This window comes from Dendronephthya gigantea, unplaced genomic scaffold, assembly GCF_004324835.1.
Source record: "Dendronephthya gigantea isolate DGI-Jeju-01 unplaced genomic scaffold, DenGig_1.0 000028F, whole genome shotgun sequence".
Classification (NCBI taxonomy): Eukaryota; Metazoa; Cnidaria; class Anthozoa; order Malacalcyonacea; family Nephtheidae; genus Dendronephthya; species Dendronephthya gigantea.
Genome location: NW_021163038.1, coordinates 2076504 through 2089893, shown reverse-complemented (window position 1 = coordinate 2089893; position 13390 = coordinate 2076504). Strand labels below are relative to the sequence as shown.

At 35.5% G+C, this 13390-nt stretch overlaps 1 protein-coding gene and 1 pseudogene across 1 annotated transcript; both read left to right on the top strand.

The window, feature by feature from the left end:
- Positions 1-86: 86 nt before the first annotated feature.
- Positions 87-1521, top strand: LOC114523821 (serine/threonine-protein kinase STY8-like). The gene is made up of 3 exons (XM_028544854.1): positions 87-483; positions 669-948; positions 1240-1521. The coding sequence occupies exons 1-3, from the start codon at positions 98-100 to the stop codon at positions 1519-1521; spliced, it is 948 nt and encodes a 315-aa protein (XP_028400655.1). The 5' UTR covers positions 87-97.
- Positions 1522-2804: 1283 nt separating this feature from the next.
- LOC114523820 lies at positions 2805-10352 on the top strand (annotated as a pseudogene).
- The last annotated feature ends 3038 nt before the right edge of the window (positions 10353-13390 follow it).

Below are 13390 nucleotides of genomic sequence, written 5' to 3'. Positions count from 1 at the left end.
TACAAGGAAAATCCTCGTGACTACCTTAAAAAAACGATCAGAAAAATATCTCAAGCGACTCCCCGAAGATTTTGTGTTAGATTATACTCAACGCCAGATGGAGAACACCAAAAAGGTGTTGTCAAAATATGGAGATCAAATTCCTATCCTGATTGAGGCCGATCGAAAACTGATTACGCAATTAAGAAATGATGAACGAAGCCAGGATGAAGTATTAAAAGTGTATGGTCCGATTCAGAAAAAAAGTGTCGAAGTGATAGACAATATAATACCCTTGGGAATTGAGCTTTGTCCGGCAACAGTAAACGCGAGTGATCTTGAATGGAAAGAATGTCTCGGCGAGGGAGAGTTCTCCACAGTGTACCGTGGGAAGCTAAACAATGCTCTAAAATGCTCTGAAATAAACGTGGCGGTGAAAGTATTCAAGGATTTATTTGATGATCCAAATAAAAGATTCTTTCTGTACGAAGAAGTCCAAATTAGGCAAGTATATTTTTAGCGACTTTGGAAAGAAAACGTTTAAATATAGAGAGTGCATGTGATATAATTGCGCACAAGAGTATTCATCATTTAAATTAGAACAATAGCGAAGAGTGGCCTAGTTTCAAAAGGCCTACTAACAAAACTTGATAGCTAATTAAATTTTCACATATTACCTTTTGCTTTAGGGACTTACAACATAAAAATGTTCTCAAGTACTATGGAGTAGCCAGAATAAGCGATTCTCGTTCATCCAACAAGTACAACTTTATATTCGTGATGGAAGCAGCCACAAACAATCTACGAAATGTCGTTTTAAAAGACAGAAATGAGACACCTGCAGAATCTGAAAACTGCAAACAAGCAATTGACAAGTTCATTAAGAGGGCGATGGACATAGCAGCTGGTCTAAACTACATTCACGAGAGAGGACTTATCCACAGACATCTCAAGCTGGAAAATATTTTGGTTGGTACCTTGTAGTTTATTTTAGATTGTTGTTGACTGTTGTATAATTGATGTGATATGACTGAGACCATAGATATGCATGCAGCGAAGAAATATAAAAGCTTTGAAGCGCGCTTTAATTACCCCCGTTTTAACCTATATGTGACTTGGGTTTAAAAACTAAATAGCACTACTCCGAATGACGAACTCTATACTTACTAAACACCTGATATTGGCGCAACCGTTATTCGCTGTAAGAGGGATCACAAGCGCAGCTGAAGAAATATTTAAGCATCAACCTTTTTCTTACAGGAAGGCGAGGATGGGACGGTGTTGATATCAGATGTTGGGATTGTCGGTCAATTTCTGGAAACTGAGAAAAGCATAACTTATCTTGCACCTGAGGTACTCGAAGACCTCACGAATCGTACCAAGGAAGCAGATATGTACAGTTATGGTATTGTGTTGTGGGAGATGTGGTATGGCGCCCAGGCGTTCACAGAACTTATGCCTGTCAAAAGAGACCGTTTCAAGTACAAATTGCTGGTGGGCATCGTCCAAAGCGGGACCACACAACGATCAACATTCCACTAATACATGCTTTAATGAAGTGCTGGGACACTGAGGTAAAAGAAAGGCATTCCTCCAAAGAATGCTACGAAAAGTACAGGGATTAAATGACGAAACAAATGCGACCGACACTAAACATTTAATAAATCCCTAGTATTGAAACTGACGACGTAATTACAAAATCAACGGATGCATGCAAAAAGTAAGAATTAGGAACTAGTACCTATAATAACTTTATTATACACACAAGCGCCAGATATGAGGTATGCTGCAATTCATTTGTTGGCTACTAGACAGATATTAGCTCAATCTGTCTGGTAGTGAAAGTAAACAAATTGGCTGAAAGATTGGGTTGAGTGAAACAGAAATCCAAGATTTAGTTGATAATAGCGCACCAAAAACACCGACAGGGCGACAAGTTGTGTATAATAAACAGTTATTCTGCTCACAATCAGCTCATATACGATCGAGTTCGCAGAATAACTGTTAAATATTGCACATAATTATTATCTAACTACGATTCGCACAGGGAAACCTATTAGCTTCAAGTCTGAACCGCTAAAACAAGGCTTATTAAGTCTTCTCCAACTTTAATAAAAATATGTAAAAATATTTTGTAGAAGAAATAAAAATACGAGTTACGCGAAAACGATGAGAGTCAGCATTTTGTTTCGCCGAATTTCAAAAAATTTCTAGACTGGTAAAAGATGTATATTTCATTCCATTTGGAGTACGCATGAATTCAGCATCATCGCTTCGTTCTGAAAAACTTACGTTTTGTCAATGAATTCGTTTGTTGAATCTAATAAAATTTATTGTTATAAGCCTTGCTAATATTGTTTTGATTCGCCAAGCGTATTTGTTCGATGGCCGCAAACCCCGATGTCAGAGTTATGTTTCAGATTTCCAAATTAACATGACTCAATATCCGTCATAGTGAAATGATACTAGTTGCTACTGTAGAAATTCAAATTTTGTTTCATGACAATTAAGCAATAACAATGGGTGCATAAGACACAATTAATACCAACCGATATAAAACAAATCTCCTAACAATGCACCGGCATGTGATCGTATAAAACAACATATTTCAAATGTAGACAAAAAATTGTGATCTTTACCAGCTAAATTGTTATTCTAAGTCGTTGATCCTGGGCCTTTATCAGAGAACTTTGAATAACATGTTACATTAAGTAACATAAACTAAAAAGAACTATATATCTCAACTATGCAGGAAGTTTAAATAATGCGGGAGACAAATTCCCACTGTCTTCCAAGTATTACATAATTAGATTATGTTGATGCGTGGTATATCGTAGGTGAATCGATGAGCTTCGACAGTCTCAGGTTCCAAAGAACTTACAGTCAGGTATGTTCGACAACATCTATATAAATATATGTATATTATATATAGCCTATAGGTAATGCCCTGGCTATATTTTTTTTACATTTTATGTGTAAGGAGAGGTACGACTGATATACATACAGAATTGGCGATTTGGTGTTGATATAGTACTAAACATTCGCTTCCCATTGCAACAATCTACAACATTTCGGTCATGATTGAAGTTCATTTATAGAGCAGGGGCCGGTTGTATCAAGCCCGTTTAGCTTAAACAGTGGTTAAATTCAAAATATAGAAAGCAAATCTATCGTTTTATTCTAGAAGCAAACTAAATGTTTTTTATACAAACTTAATACAAAGATACTGTTTACATACTGCATATTCAGTGCATAATATTCAAGTTGACTCATTCAAGAGAGATGTAAGAGTGTTATTCAGTTTTGACTTATCCACCGTTTAAGCTAAACGGGCTTGATACAACCGGCCCTATGCGGCAATATAACATCTATATGAGTTCTGTAGACTGTAATTTTAAAAGACACCGATATCACTGTTGAGACGGGAGACTACAGCGGATATGTGCGCTGCCTTGTTTTCATATTGAATCTTGGTTATCTTTCACAGAATCAGGCTTTGTCTAAGGTTGATACACGATAAACTAAGACTGCATTATAAGGGAATTCATAAAATTAGCGTTTAATAAGACAGTAATCGCTTCAATTAATTAACATGCATGCATAAAATTCCAGCGTCGATATTTTACATTGTTATGCCTATGAGTGCTATCCAACCAAGCTAATTTTAGAACTACCTCTGGGAATATCAGTATTCACTTGTGATTACAAATCGCGAACATCACGCGAGACCACACGCAAGCCGGGAACAATGTTGTTTGCTTGAAAACAAGAAAATACCGATTCTGACAAGCTAATAAAAAATAATGAAATATAATGTTGAAGTAATGTTAAAACATAACTCTGACAGTAGTATTTTTTTACGCTTTGTTTCAGCATCTTTACAGATTTATAAATACATTTAACACTGTAAGCTAGGTTTGTATACTATATGTGTACTATATGTGTTGCGACTCAACGACCCCCCACTCGAGGTATTCGGCAGAGTGATAATATTTCTTTCTGCAGTGATAATATTTCTTTCTGCAGTGATAATACTTTTTTTTCTGCAGTGATAATATTTCTTTATGCAGTGATAATATTTCTTTCTGCAGTGATAATATTTCTTTCTGCAATGATAATATTTCTTTCTGCAGTGATAATATTTCTTTCTGCAGTGATAATATTTCTTCATGCAATGATAATATTTCTTTCTGCAATGATAATATTTCTTTCTGGAGTGATAATATTTCTTTCTGCAGTGATAATATTTCTTTCTGCAGTGATAATATTTCTTCATGCAATGATAATATTTCTCTCTGCAGTGATAATATTTCTTTCTCGTTTCTTTTCGAAGTGATGATATTTTCCTCAGTAAAAGAATAACATCACTTCGGGTGATAATAATAAGACTATTAACATCGAACATCCTAATAACGAGAGATCAATATCCTTGTGTGTTGAAAATAACTTTGCTTGTCTAACTTTTAGTGAGGAAAGAGCGCTAAAGAGAGTAAGTGCATAAAGTTGGCGATCTCTTCAAATCCGCAAAGTCCGTAGAAAGGTTATATTTCAACAAACCGTAAAATTGACAGTATGTCCTCGCCAGAAAGGGAGGAATCATGGGAGAACGTAGACCCTGATAGTTCTTCATACCAAACGGCAAAAGAAATTGAAGCGAAAGGAGAAATCCCGAATGCTGAAACAAAAGAACTGTCAACAGACTCCACTTATGAGGTACGTAATTTGACTTAAAGAAAAACGGCATTGAGCATTAGTTAGATCTAATAAATTATATAACGTCAAATTGAATCGTCAAAGTGCTTGTTCTTATTTAAATCAGATCAACTTTACAGGTCATCCCAAAAGATCAACGACCCTCAACCAACGTGTATGAAACATTGCAGGCCACCCAGGCAGGTTATCACAGTGCATCACAGGTGATGTAACGACATTTTCTTTACTATACTTATGGCAAAATATATACCAGGCATGAAGAAAGGCAAATGGTATTCCTGGGTTATGAAATGAAAACGTTACGAAACCAGTATTGCACGTCATATCAAATAGATAAAAATGATTCCACAAGATGGCATAATACGAAGTGAATTTCTTTTTTTTTAGAAATATGAACAGCCAAGTTCCCAAGTGAAAAAGGCGTTTTACGGCCAGAAAATAACGTCAGAGAAGAAGCCCAAAAAGAACGTCGGGGATATAGAAGACGTTTTCGAAATGGTTGAATTATTTAAACTGCTTCATATCAAACACGACCGTAAAAAATTGGATCTTGAAGAAATGCTTAAGACAGTGAAAAAAGAATTAAAAGAACAAAGTTCCTGCAGCGGAAAATATTCAAATGGGACTACGGTGACTATTTTTCCAAATTTCTGTATAGTTATTATCCGAAGGGGGCTATGATCTTTTGCTTTTTATATACACCCGGCTGTGTTTATATTTTATATATGTCGCATCTTGAAGGCCAATATCATGTCTATACTACACGGATATTAACTAATTTTAGTTTTATGAAAAAAAACGGGTGGTAATTAGTTAATTGTACATTACTACCCCTAAAATGAATTGTTATTATACACGCAGTAAATATGAATACATCCCTCGAAATTTTCGTTCCCTCAACATCTTTTCACTGCATTTCATGTTCAAAGGGATATAGGGTGATTGCAAAAGCTAAAGCTGAAGATATGTTGAAACGAGAAAAACTGGAGAAATTATATTTTGAAGTTCAAGATTGTGTGAAAAAATTGGATGATTACGCATTTGAGGTTCTAGACGTCTATTATGGCGACCAAGGTTTTTTGAAAGCTTTGGAGGAACAAAAAAAGAGCCTAACGAAGACTGAATATAAAGTGCTGATTGCAGGTAGTGAACGTCATACATTGTGTGCTAACAACAACATAAGGTCCTGCAATAAATATAGTTTGTACTCAAATGATTTAATAAATCTACAATTTTTAGGTGAAAGTAGTGCTGGGAAAAGTAGTTTATTGAATCTTATTCTTGGTGAAGAGCTTCTTGCACACCATGTTCTGAGTTCCACCTCGACCATATGCGAGCTGAAGTTTGGAGAACCAAAACTGATCGTTCACTATAAAAGTGATAAAGAAACGACGCGTCGCTTGCCTGCAATATACGAATTAGACAAAAATGAAGATTATTATAATCAAATCGCCCCTTTTGTGCAGATGTTGTCAAAGGAGCGAGAAAAAGGATCAGAATATGGAAGAGTAGAATTATTTTGGCCGCATGAATTGCTTGAGGTGATCTTGTATATAAAGGTTTCTCGAAGCTAGAACTTCAACCGATATTAAAATTTTTTCGGCGGCTATATTGAAAGCTTAACCCATGCAGTCAATTAAATTTTTTTTGCCATCGTACTATAAAATGTTGTATTCATTTTCCAATATTTTCAGGAAGGAGTTGTTATAATTGATAGTCCAGGTCTCGGTGAATCTGATGAAATGGACAAGGTTTTGATGAAATACCTTCCAAATGCTTTCGCTTTTATTTACGTTCTTGACACTTCCCGTGCAGGAGGAATTCAAAAAGACATGAAAGAAAAGGTAAATAGAAAATTGCAATACATATATAAAATTAATACTAAACTTCACTATAAAAAATTAAAGTCTGCAAATCAAATTTGGCTACCCTGCAAGATGTGCTAACAGGTGGCTACCAGTTGAAGTATACTTTCGTTATTGAATATTGTAGTTGATGGACATCTTAAAAGTGGTACAGTCTTCTAATAAAGCCGTTGAAACCCTTCAAAATTTAGCGGAATGTTCGCTTTTTGTCTGCAATAAATGGGATTTGGTAAAAGAGGATGAAAGGCCAGCAGTGAAGAAACATGTCACTGCAAAGCTCAGCGAATGTTGGGAAGATACAAACTTGAATCATCAAATGGTGTACATGTCAATAACAGACGCCATCAAAGCACAGGAATATGGCGGAGTCACAGAGGAATTTAATCATTTACTTCATCAAATAAAGTCGATGGTATTAAAGACAATAAATATAAGACTGTACAGTCATTGGCAGTAAGTATCATCATACTGTTTCGACAAAAACGTTCACCAAAAATCTGCAAAATATGATATTTGAATGCTCTTTTTCACTGTTACATGTTGGTTTTTAATCAAGATTTTTGTTGCTAAGCAACACAATTAGTATGCGCGTAAGAAGAATTTGAACTTTGACAATTTGAAATAAAAACATACCTCTGCCAATGTTTTCTTCTTCCATCGTAGAACTTGAAAAAGCCTTGACTGTACGCGACATGTTTTTAAAATATTTTTTCTAAAATATTTTTTCCCAGGTGGTTGTATGCAGTGCTGCACCACATTCATAGAGTAACCTACTTCTTTAACCAAGAGATACAATCAACCCATCAAGAAACTTGTGAACGGATGGCTTCGATCGAGGAACGCATTGAGAGAATTGAAAAGCAAGGACAAGAGGTGAGAAAGAGCATGGAAACAAGAGTGCAATACCAGACCAAAGTTCTCAACGGCAAACTGGTTGGATATGTCGATTCAACCGAATTCGAAGAGAAGCTTTGCACTTGGGACCGCTCTTCATCTCCACCGCCTGGAGTCGACTGGGAAACAACAAAAAGCAACGTGAAGAAAGCAATTGATTACAAATTTAAAGAATTGCTTATTCAGTGGGAGAAAAACAGTCATGTGTACGATGAAATTCACAGGAAGCTACTGGACGAATTTCTTACAAGGTTTGACCCATTGCGTAGATTTATATTCCGAAGGTTCATGCATGTATCGTTTAAGTTTTCCCTTTAAGAAAAGTGGCTAACAAAATGTTTCTTTTCCTAATTTAGCCGTCAAATTAAATCTAACTTCAAAAACTGTCCAATATGATTGGTTTAAATTATTCTTATTTAAAATATAGCAAGTATAAGTGGATCTTTTAGAACCTTCTTTGACTATTGTATAATTATCTTTTGAAAAAGGTTGAATTTTGGAGGAGGAACTTCAAGGTGTTGACAAGGCGATGCATAGTGTAGAAAGACAAACCGATTGTACGAAGAATAAAAGTAAAATTCCAACCGCAGCCAAAGTCCTCTTCGGAGCGAGCCCCCTTTGGATTCCATTCGGTGTGGCGGGCTTGGTATTTGGTATACCTGTTTTGGGAGCATTGGCGGTAAGACAGAAAGTTGATGAAAGAAGGAAGCTGGATGATTACAGAACAAATCCTTGTGACTACCTGCAAAAAAGATCACGAAAATACCTCGAGCGACTCCCAAAGCTACACGTGTTACAATATGCCCAACGACAGATGGAGCACACCAGAACGGTGCTATCAAAATATGCAGATCAACTCCCCATTCTGATGAGGCTGATCGGAAACTGGTGAAGCAATTGACCAATGAAACCCGAAGCGATGACGATGTATTTAAACTCTATGATCCAATTCAGAAGCAAAGTGCAAGGATAATAGATTCTATTATACCCTTGGGAGTTGAACTTTGTCCAGCGACTGTGAATGCGAACGATCTTGACTGGAAAGAAGACAGCGTTACATGCCTCGGAGAGGGAGAGTTTTCCACTGTGTACAAAGGGAAGCTAAACGATGCTGGTGGAACAGAATCAGATATTTCTAAAATGGATGTGGCAGTGAAATTATTCACGCATCCATTTGATGCACCAAATACTAGATTCTTTCTGTACGAAGAAGTGCAAATTAGGTATGTGCATGTATGCATAATAATCTCTATAAATTGAACATTGTAAATTTTTATGCGGAATCCTCTCGCCTATTCAATACCGACGACGTATGGTCGACTGTCCACGACAGCTTGGAATGGGATATCTTCATACGTGCGTGTTCTTACCCAAACATTTCAACAAAGACAAAACGTAAAACTAATCAAATTGTTATACTTTTACTCTAGGGATTTGGAACATAAAAATGTTCTCAAGTACTTTGGGGCAGCCAGAATCACATCTCTCTCATCTAACATGTATCAGTTTATATTCGTGACGAAAGCCTGCCGAGAAAACCTCAGAAGTGTAATTTTCAGAAACCGAAATCTGACACCAGCGAAATCCGAAAACACCAAACTGGCAATTGGTAAATTCTTTAATTGGGCGATGGACATAGCGGATGGTCTCAACTACATTCACGAGAGAGGACTTATCCACAGGCATCTCAAGCTGGAAAATATTTTGGTTGGTACTCCCTTGTTGTAACTTTTAAGATAATAATGTACATTTATATGGTATTAATGAGGTGTTGGAAGAGTTTAAACTTTTAATTTCTAACTAAGTAATCAACTTAAGTTCGTAAATCCTAAAAATGTCCCCTTGAAAATGATTAGCAATCTCCATGAAAATTTGCTGAAGAGACAATACTTGTTCTTCAGGAAATACGTGCATATTGCCCTTGAATTTTATAAAGAGCTAACCGCGAAACGCTAGCAATATGCTTCCAAAAGACCTTCGGGCTCAGCTAAGCTATTTGGCAAAATACTGCATCGTGATTCACATATTCAATAAACAATATACGATCTTTGTTTTAAACAGGAAAATGAGGATGGAACAGCGATGATATCCGATATTGGAATCGTGGGACGATTTCTGGAAACAGATAAAAGCATAATTTACCTTGCACCTGAAGTGCTAAAAGTCCTCACGAATCGTACAAAAGAGTCAGATATTTATAGTTATGGTATTGTGTTGTGGGAGATGTGGTATGGTATGCCGGCGTTCACGGAACACATGCCAATCAAAAAAGCCCAATTCCAGAAAATGATAGCCAATGACATACGTCCAAAGGCAGATAACAAGAAGATCAGCATTCCAGCAATACATGATGTCATGAAGAACTGCTGGGCCACAGAAGCTGAAAAAAGATATTCCGCCAAAAAATGTTCTGGAAAGTTTCGAGAATTACAAAACGAGCCAAGTGAAACCGATGACACAACATTCTAACGTTTATAACAGGATTTTCCTTAAATTTACCCTTAAAGTATTGCAGCTAGCACACTCAGAACATTACTGAAAACACATATTTGTGGAAAAAATATTTCGCATAGTAGCTTCACCTTTTCGAGATTCCTAAATTGTACATAACATTATCTGTAATTCGACTTTCCACGCATTTACACGCATTTAGGCAAATTCATACAAATAACTGTTACATAATTTGGAAACTCATTCACAGTACATGCATTTGAAATCTACATTTTTAGCAAGTTAGCAATTCCAGCTTAGAATAACCCCTGGACCCGAGCCTCTGAATTATTTACTATAATGTGCTTTGGTCTCCATAGTGAGTGTTTGTCACTGCACAATCAATTCTTTTAAAACTTTCAATGTGTTCCCACGATTATAATTAGGCTTATTATAACACTCGAACCTTTTTGAAGCTAAATTGTCTGTTTGAAATATAATGCTTCACTTCAAATCTTGTAAATTATATTGTAGTCTTTGATGTCTCGTTAAAAATTTTACCTGCATTCTTTAAAATAAGGCATTCAGAGCAAACATATTATAAACGGCATATGTGGTATTCCTTCCCTGCTGTTAAGTTATCCGCCTTTCATGCCGTAGTGACTCGGTTCGTTATTTTCACTACGGAAGCGAGTATGAGAAAGTTATAGTCAAGGTGTCATGTATAGTAATAAAACATATATTTTTGTTTGTATACAGTTCAAAGACAGGTTGAGTACTCAGCCAATAGCTCCGAATGTATACAAATTTCAAACTCAGCACAATCCGTAACAATCAATTTATGCAGTAATTATAAAATAAGTCAAGCTATCAGAATATCAGTTGACAGTTGTATTGATATTTATGGGATCTCACATTAAAATTTATATTTATGGGATCTCACATTAAATTCTCTGTCCGCTGATAAAGTTTATCGACTGCAAGTATACAATACGTTGTGTGGCTGTTGGGACCGCATGCATAGGTACAGGAATTAAGACTGAATCGGCATACTGTTTGAGAGCTGTGTTTTTTTACATCAGTAAAATATGCAAGAATTTTCAAAACAACATGACAAACTTAAACACTATTGTCTTTAATTGTTGTTGTTTCAAGTGTCGAGATATTAGACTGCAATTCTAAGTATTGATGGTTATAAATATATAGGCTATGTCCATCTATATATTATAGTATATGTGATTAGAGTTTTGTACGGACAGTACTGTACGTCTCGGGCGAAATTGTCTAGTGGAAATTGCGAGTCAGGTACGTTCTACAACACGAGAAGGTAAGTACTATAGCTACTCTAGGAATGAATGAAACATTCAAAGCGTGAAATATACATAACAATTTATGACTTCTTTTGCGATGAAAGTCATAACTCGTGAACGAATAATTCGCAGTGGCTCGCTTTTAATTTCGTCAGCATGAATATTTGAACTTCATGACTGCCGTGTCTTAGAATTAGACTATAGAAATCTTCATAGTTAATATAGCTATTAATATTAGCTATATTGCCTATATTATGATTAATGGTACATACAACATGCAGCAGTATAAATTATATTTAAGCAGCTTTGTTCATAAGAAAATATAGAGCTTTGGTGTAGTGAGTTATGCACGCATATAAAAGTCTGTCTATATATATGACTAAGAGATATTTATTTGGGTTATAATTTACTTCTACATTTATATTTGTTTGTTATTATATTTATCGTATTAAATTTAATCGCGCATTATTCTTTTAAGCGAAAACGGATTATCTATTAATTCGATCTTGGTGTCCATCAGGCACACCTTTCACTGCTAACCTTATACGTCTCAGAAAATAATATTAAATTCCTGTGTAAACAACAATTAAACGATTCATACAAAGTCATTTCGAAACATTCGCGAAGGTTTAGCGGAAGAGCAGCATAAACAATTGTAAAGGGAACTTAACAGCAGGGGACCGAATACCACATATTTTTTATAACCTCTGCTTCTTTGTTTTCTGTTTGAACACGCAAAATCGATCACGACACGTCTAAGAGTTAGACTTCCGTTAAAATTTATAACTTATAGCATAGACTATAATTTCAGAACAACGCGCAAAACCGTATATTCGACTGCTAACTAAAGTAAATTCTTTATAGCTGTTTTATTCAGTACGAAATATCGACAGTATGTCTTCGCCAGAAAACGAGGGGAATTGTGAACCGGCTACTATCATAAATCAGGATTCAACTGGAATAAAGGATAAAGAAATAATCACTATACTTTGTTCACCGAACGATGTAGCGCATGAAGGAAGAACAGAAAATGGTGAATCGATTCTTCAGGTAGATATCTTTACAAAAGAAAACTTAGAAAATTAAAATTCTTTATACTTATCAGAACACAATTATTGACTAGAAAATATGAAACAGTCCAACTCGAGATTTTTGGGGTAGATGTCTTCACAAAAATGAGAGGAAAATATCTTTATACTTATTCAAATCAAAATTATTGAATAGATAATATGAAACAGCCCAATGTTAGGTTCTACTAAAATACTCGAGAACTTATAAGGTTTGTCTCAGACGTCAAACTTTCTATATGCCAAATTTCGTGGATGCAAATTAGCTTAAACAAAAACCTTAGCTTATTAACATTAGGTATGGAACATGAAAAATCAAACTAAAACAAGCTTTAGTTTTAGAAGTGACAAATGACTTCCACAAATGTGCACAGGGAGGAAGCCACGTATTGCCCTAAAGTTTTTCTCAATCGAAAATCAAATTTTCCAACGTAAAATTTTATGTTTGAATGTTCTGTTCACTTTATTGACAAATAATGATTGTTTTCCTACAATATGTAGACCACAGAGCAACAAGATGAAAATACCGACGAAAGTGATAAAACCTCTGCAAAATACCAGATGTGGCGTCGACTGATACCGAAAACAGTTTGGCCGAAGTCAGCTCGACCGAAGTCAGAACAAATGGGGACGAAGAACAATTGCCAAAAACAGATTCCAGATGTACATCATTGGAAATGAAACAGGTGGATGACCAGGTAAGATAAGTCTGATAAGACGTGAAGAAAAAAGTGGAAAAGGAAAAAAATACTGGTGCTACTAGTGGAAATAGAAAACTTGACATCGTCACCACCCTGCAGACCTGGTAAACCCAGTATCATTACCGCTATATTAATTTCAAATTTTTTTGTTAAAGGATAAAGTTATATGCGCAACATTTGAGAAAACAAATGCAGAACCAAAGATTTTATGTTATATTCTGGAAGAAAAACTTGTAATGTAAGCTTTTAAGAAAAAAAATAAAAAAAAATATAAGTGACTTTATTGAATTCGTTAACAACTCTATTATGTGACGACCTGGAATATACCCACATTATATTTTACCTCTTCATAGACTCCAGGTTTAGCCAGCTTTATGGTATAATAATGCCACAGGATCAGTTGATAAAGGAATATACTCACATTATGTTTT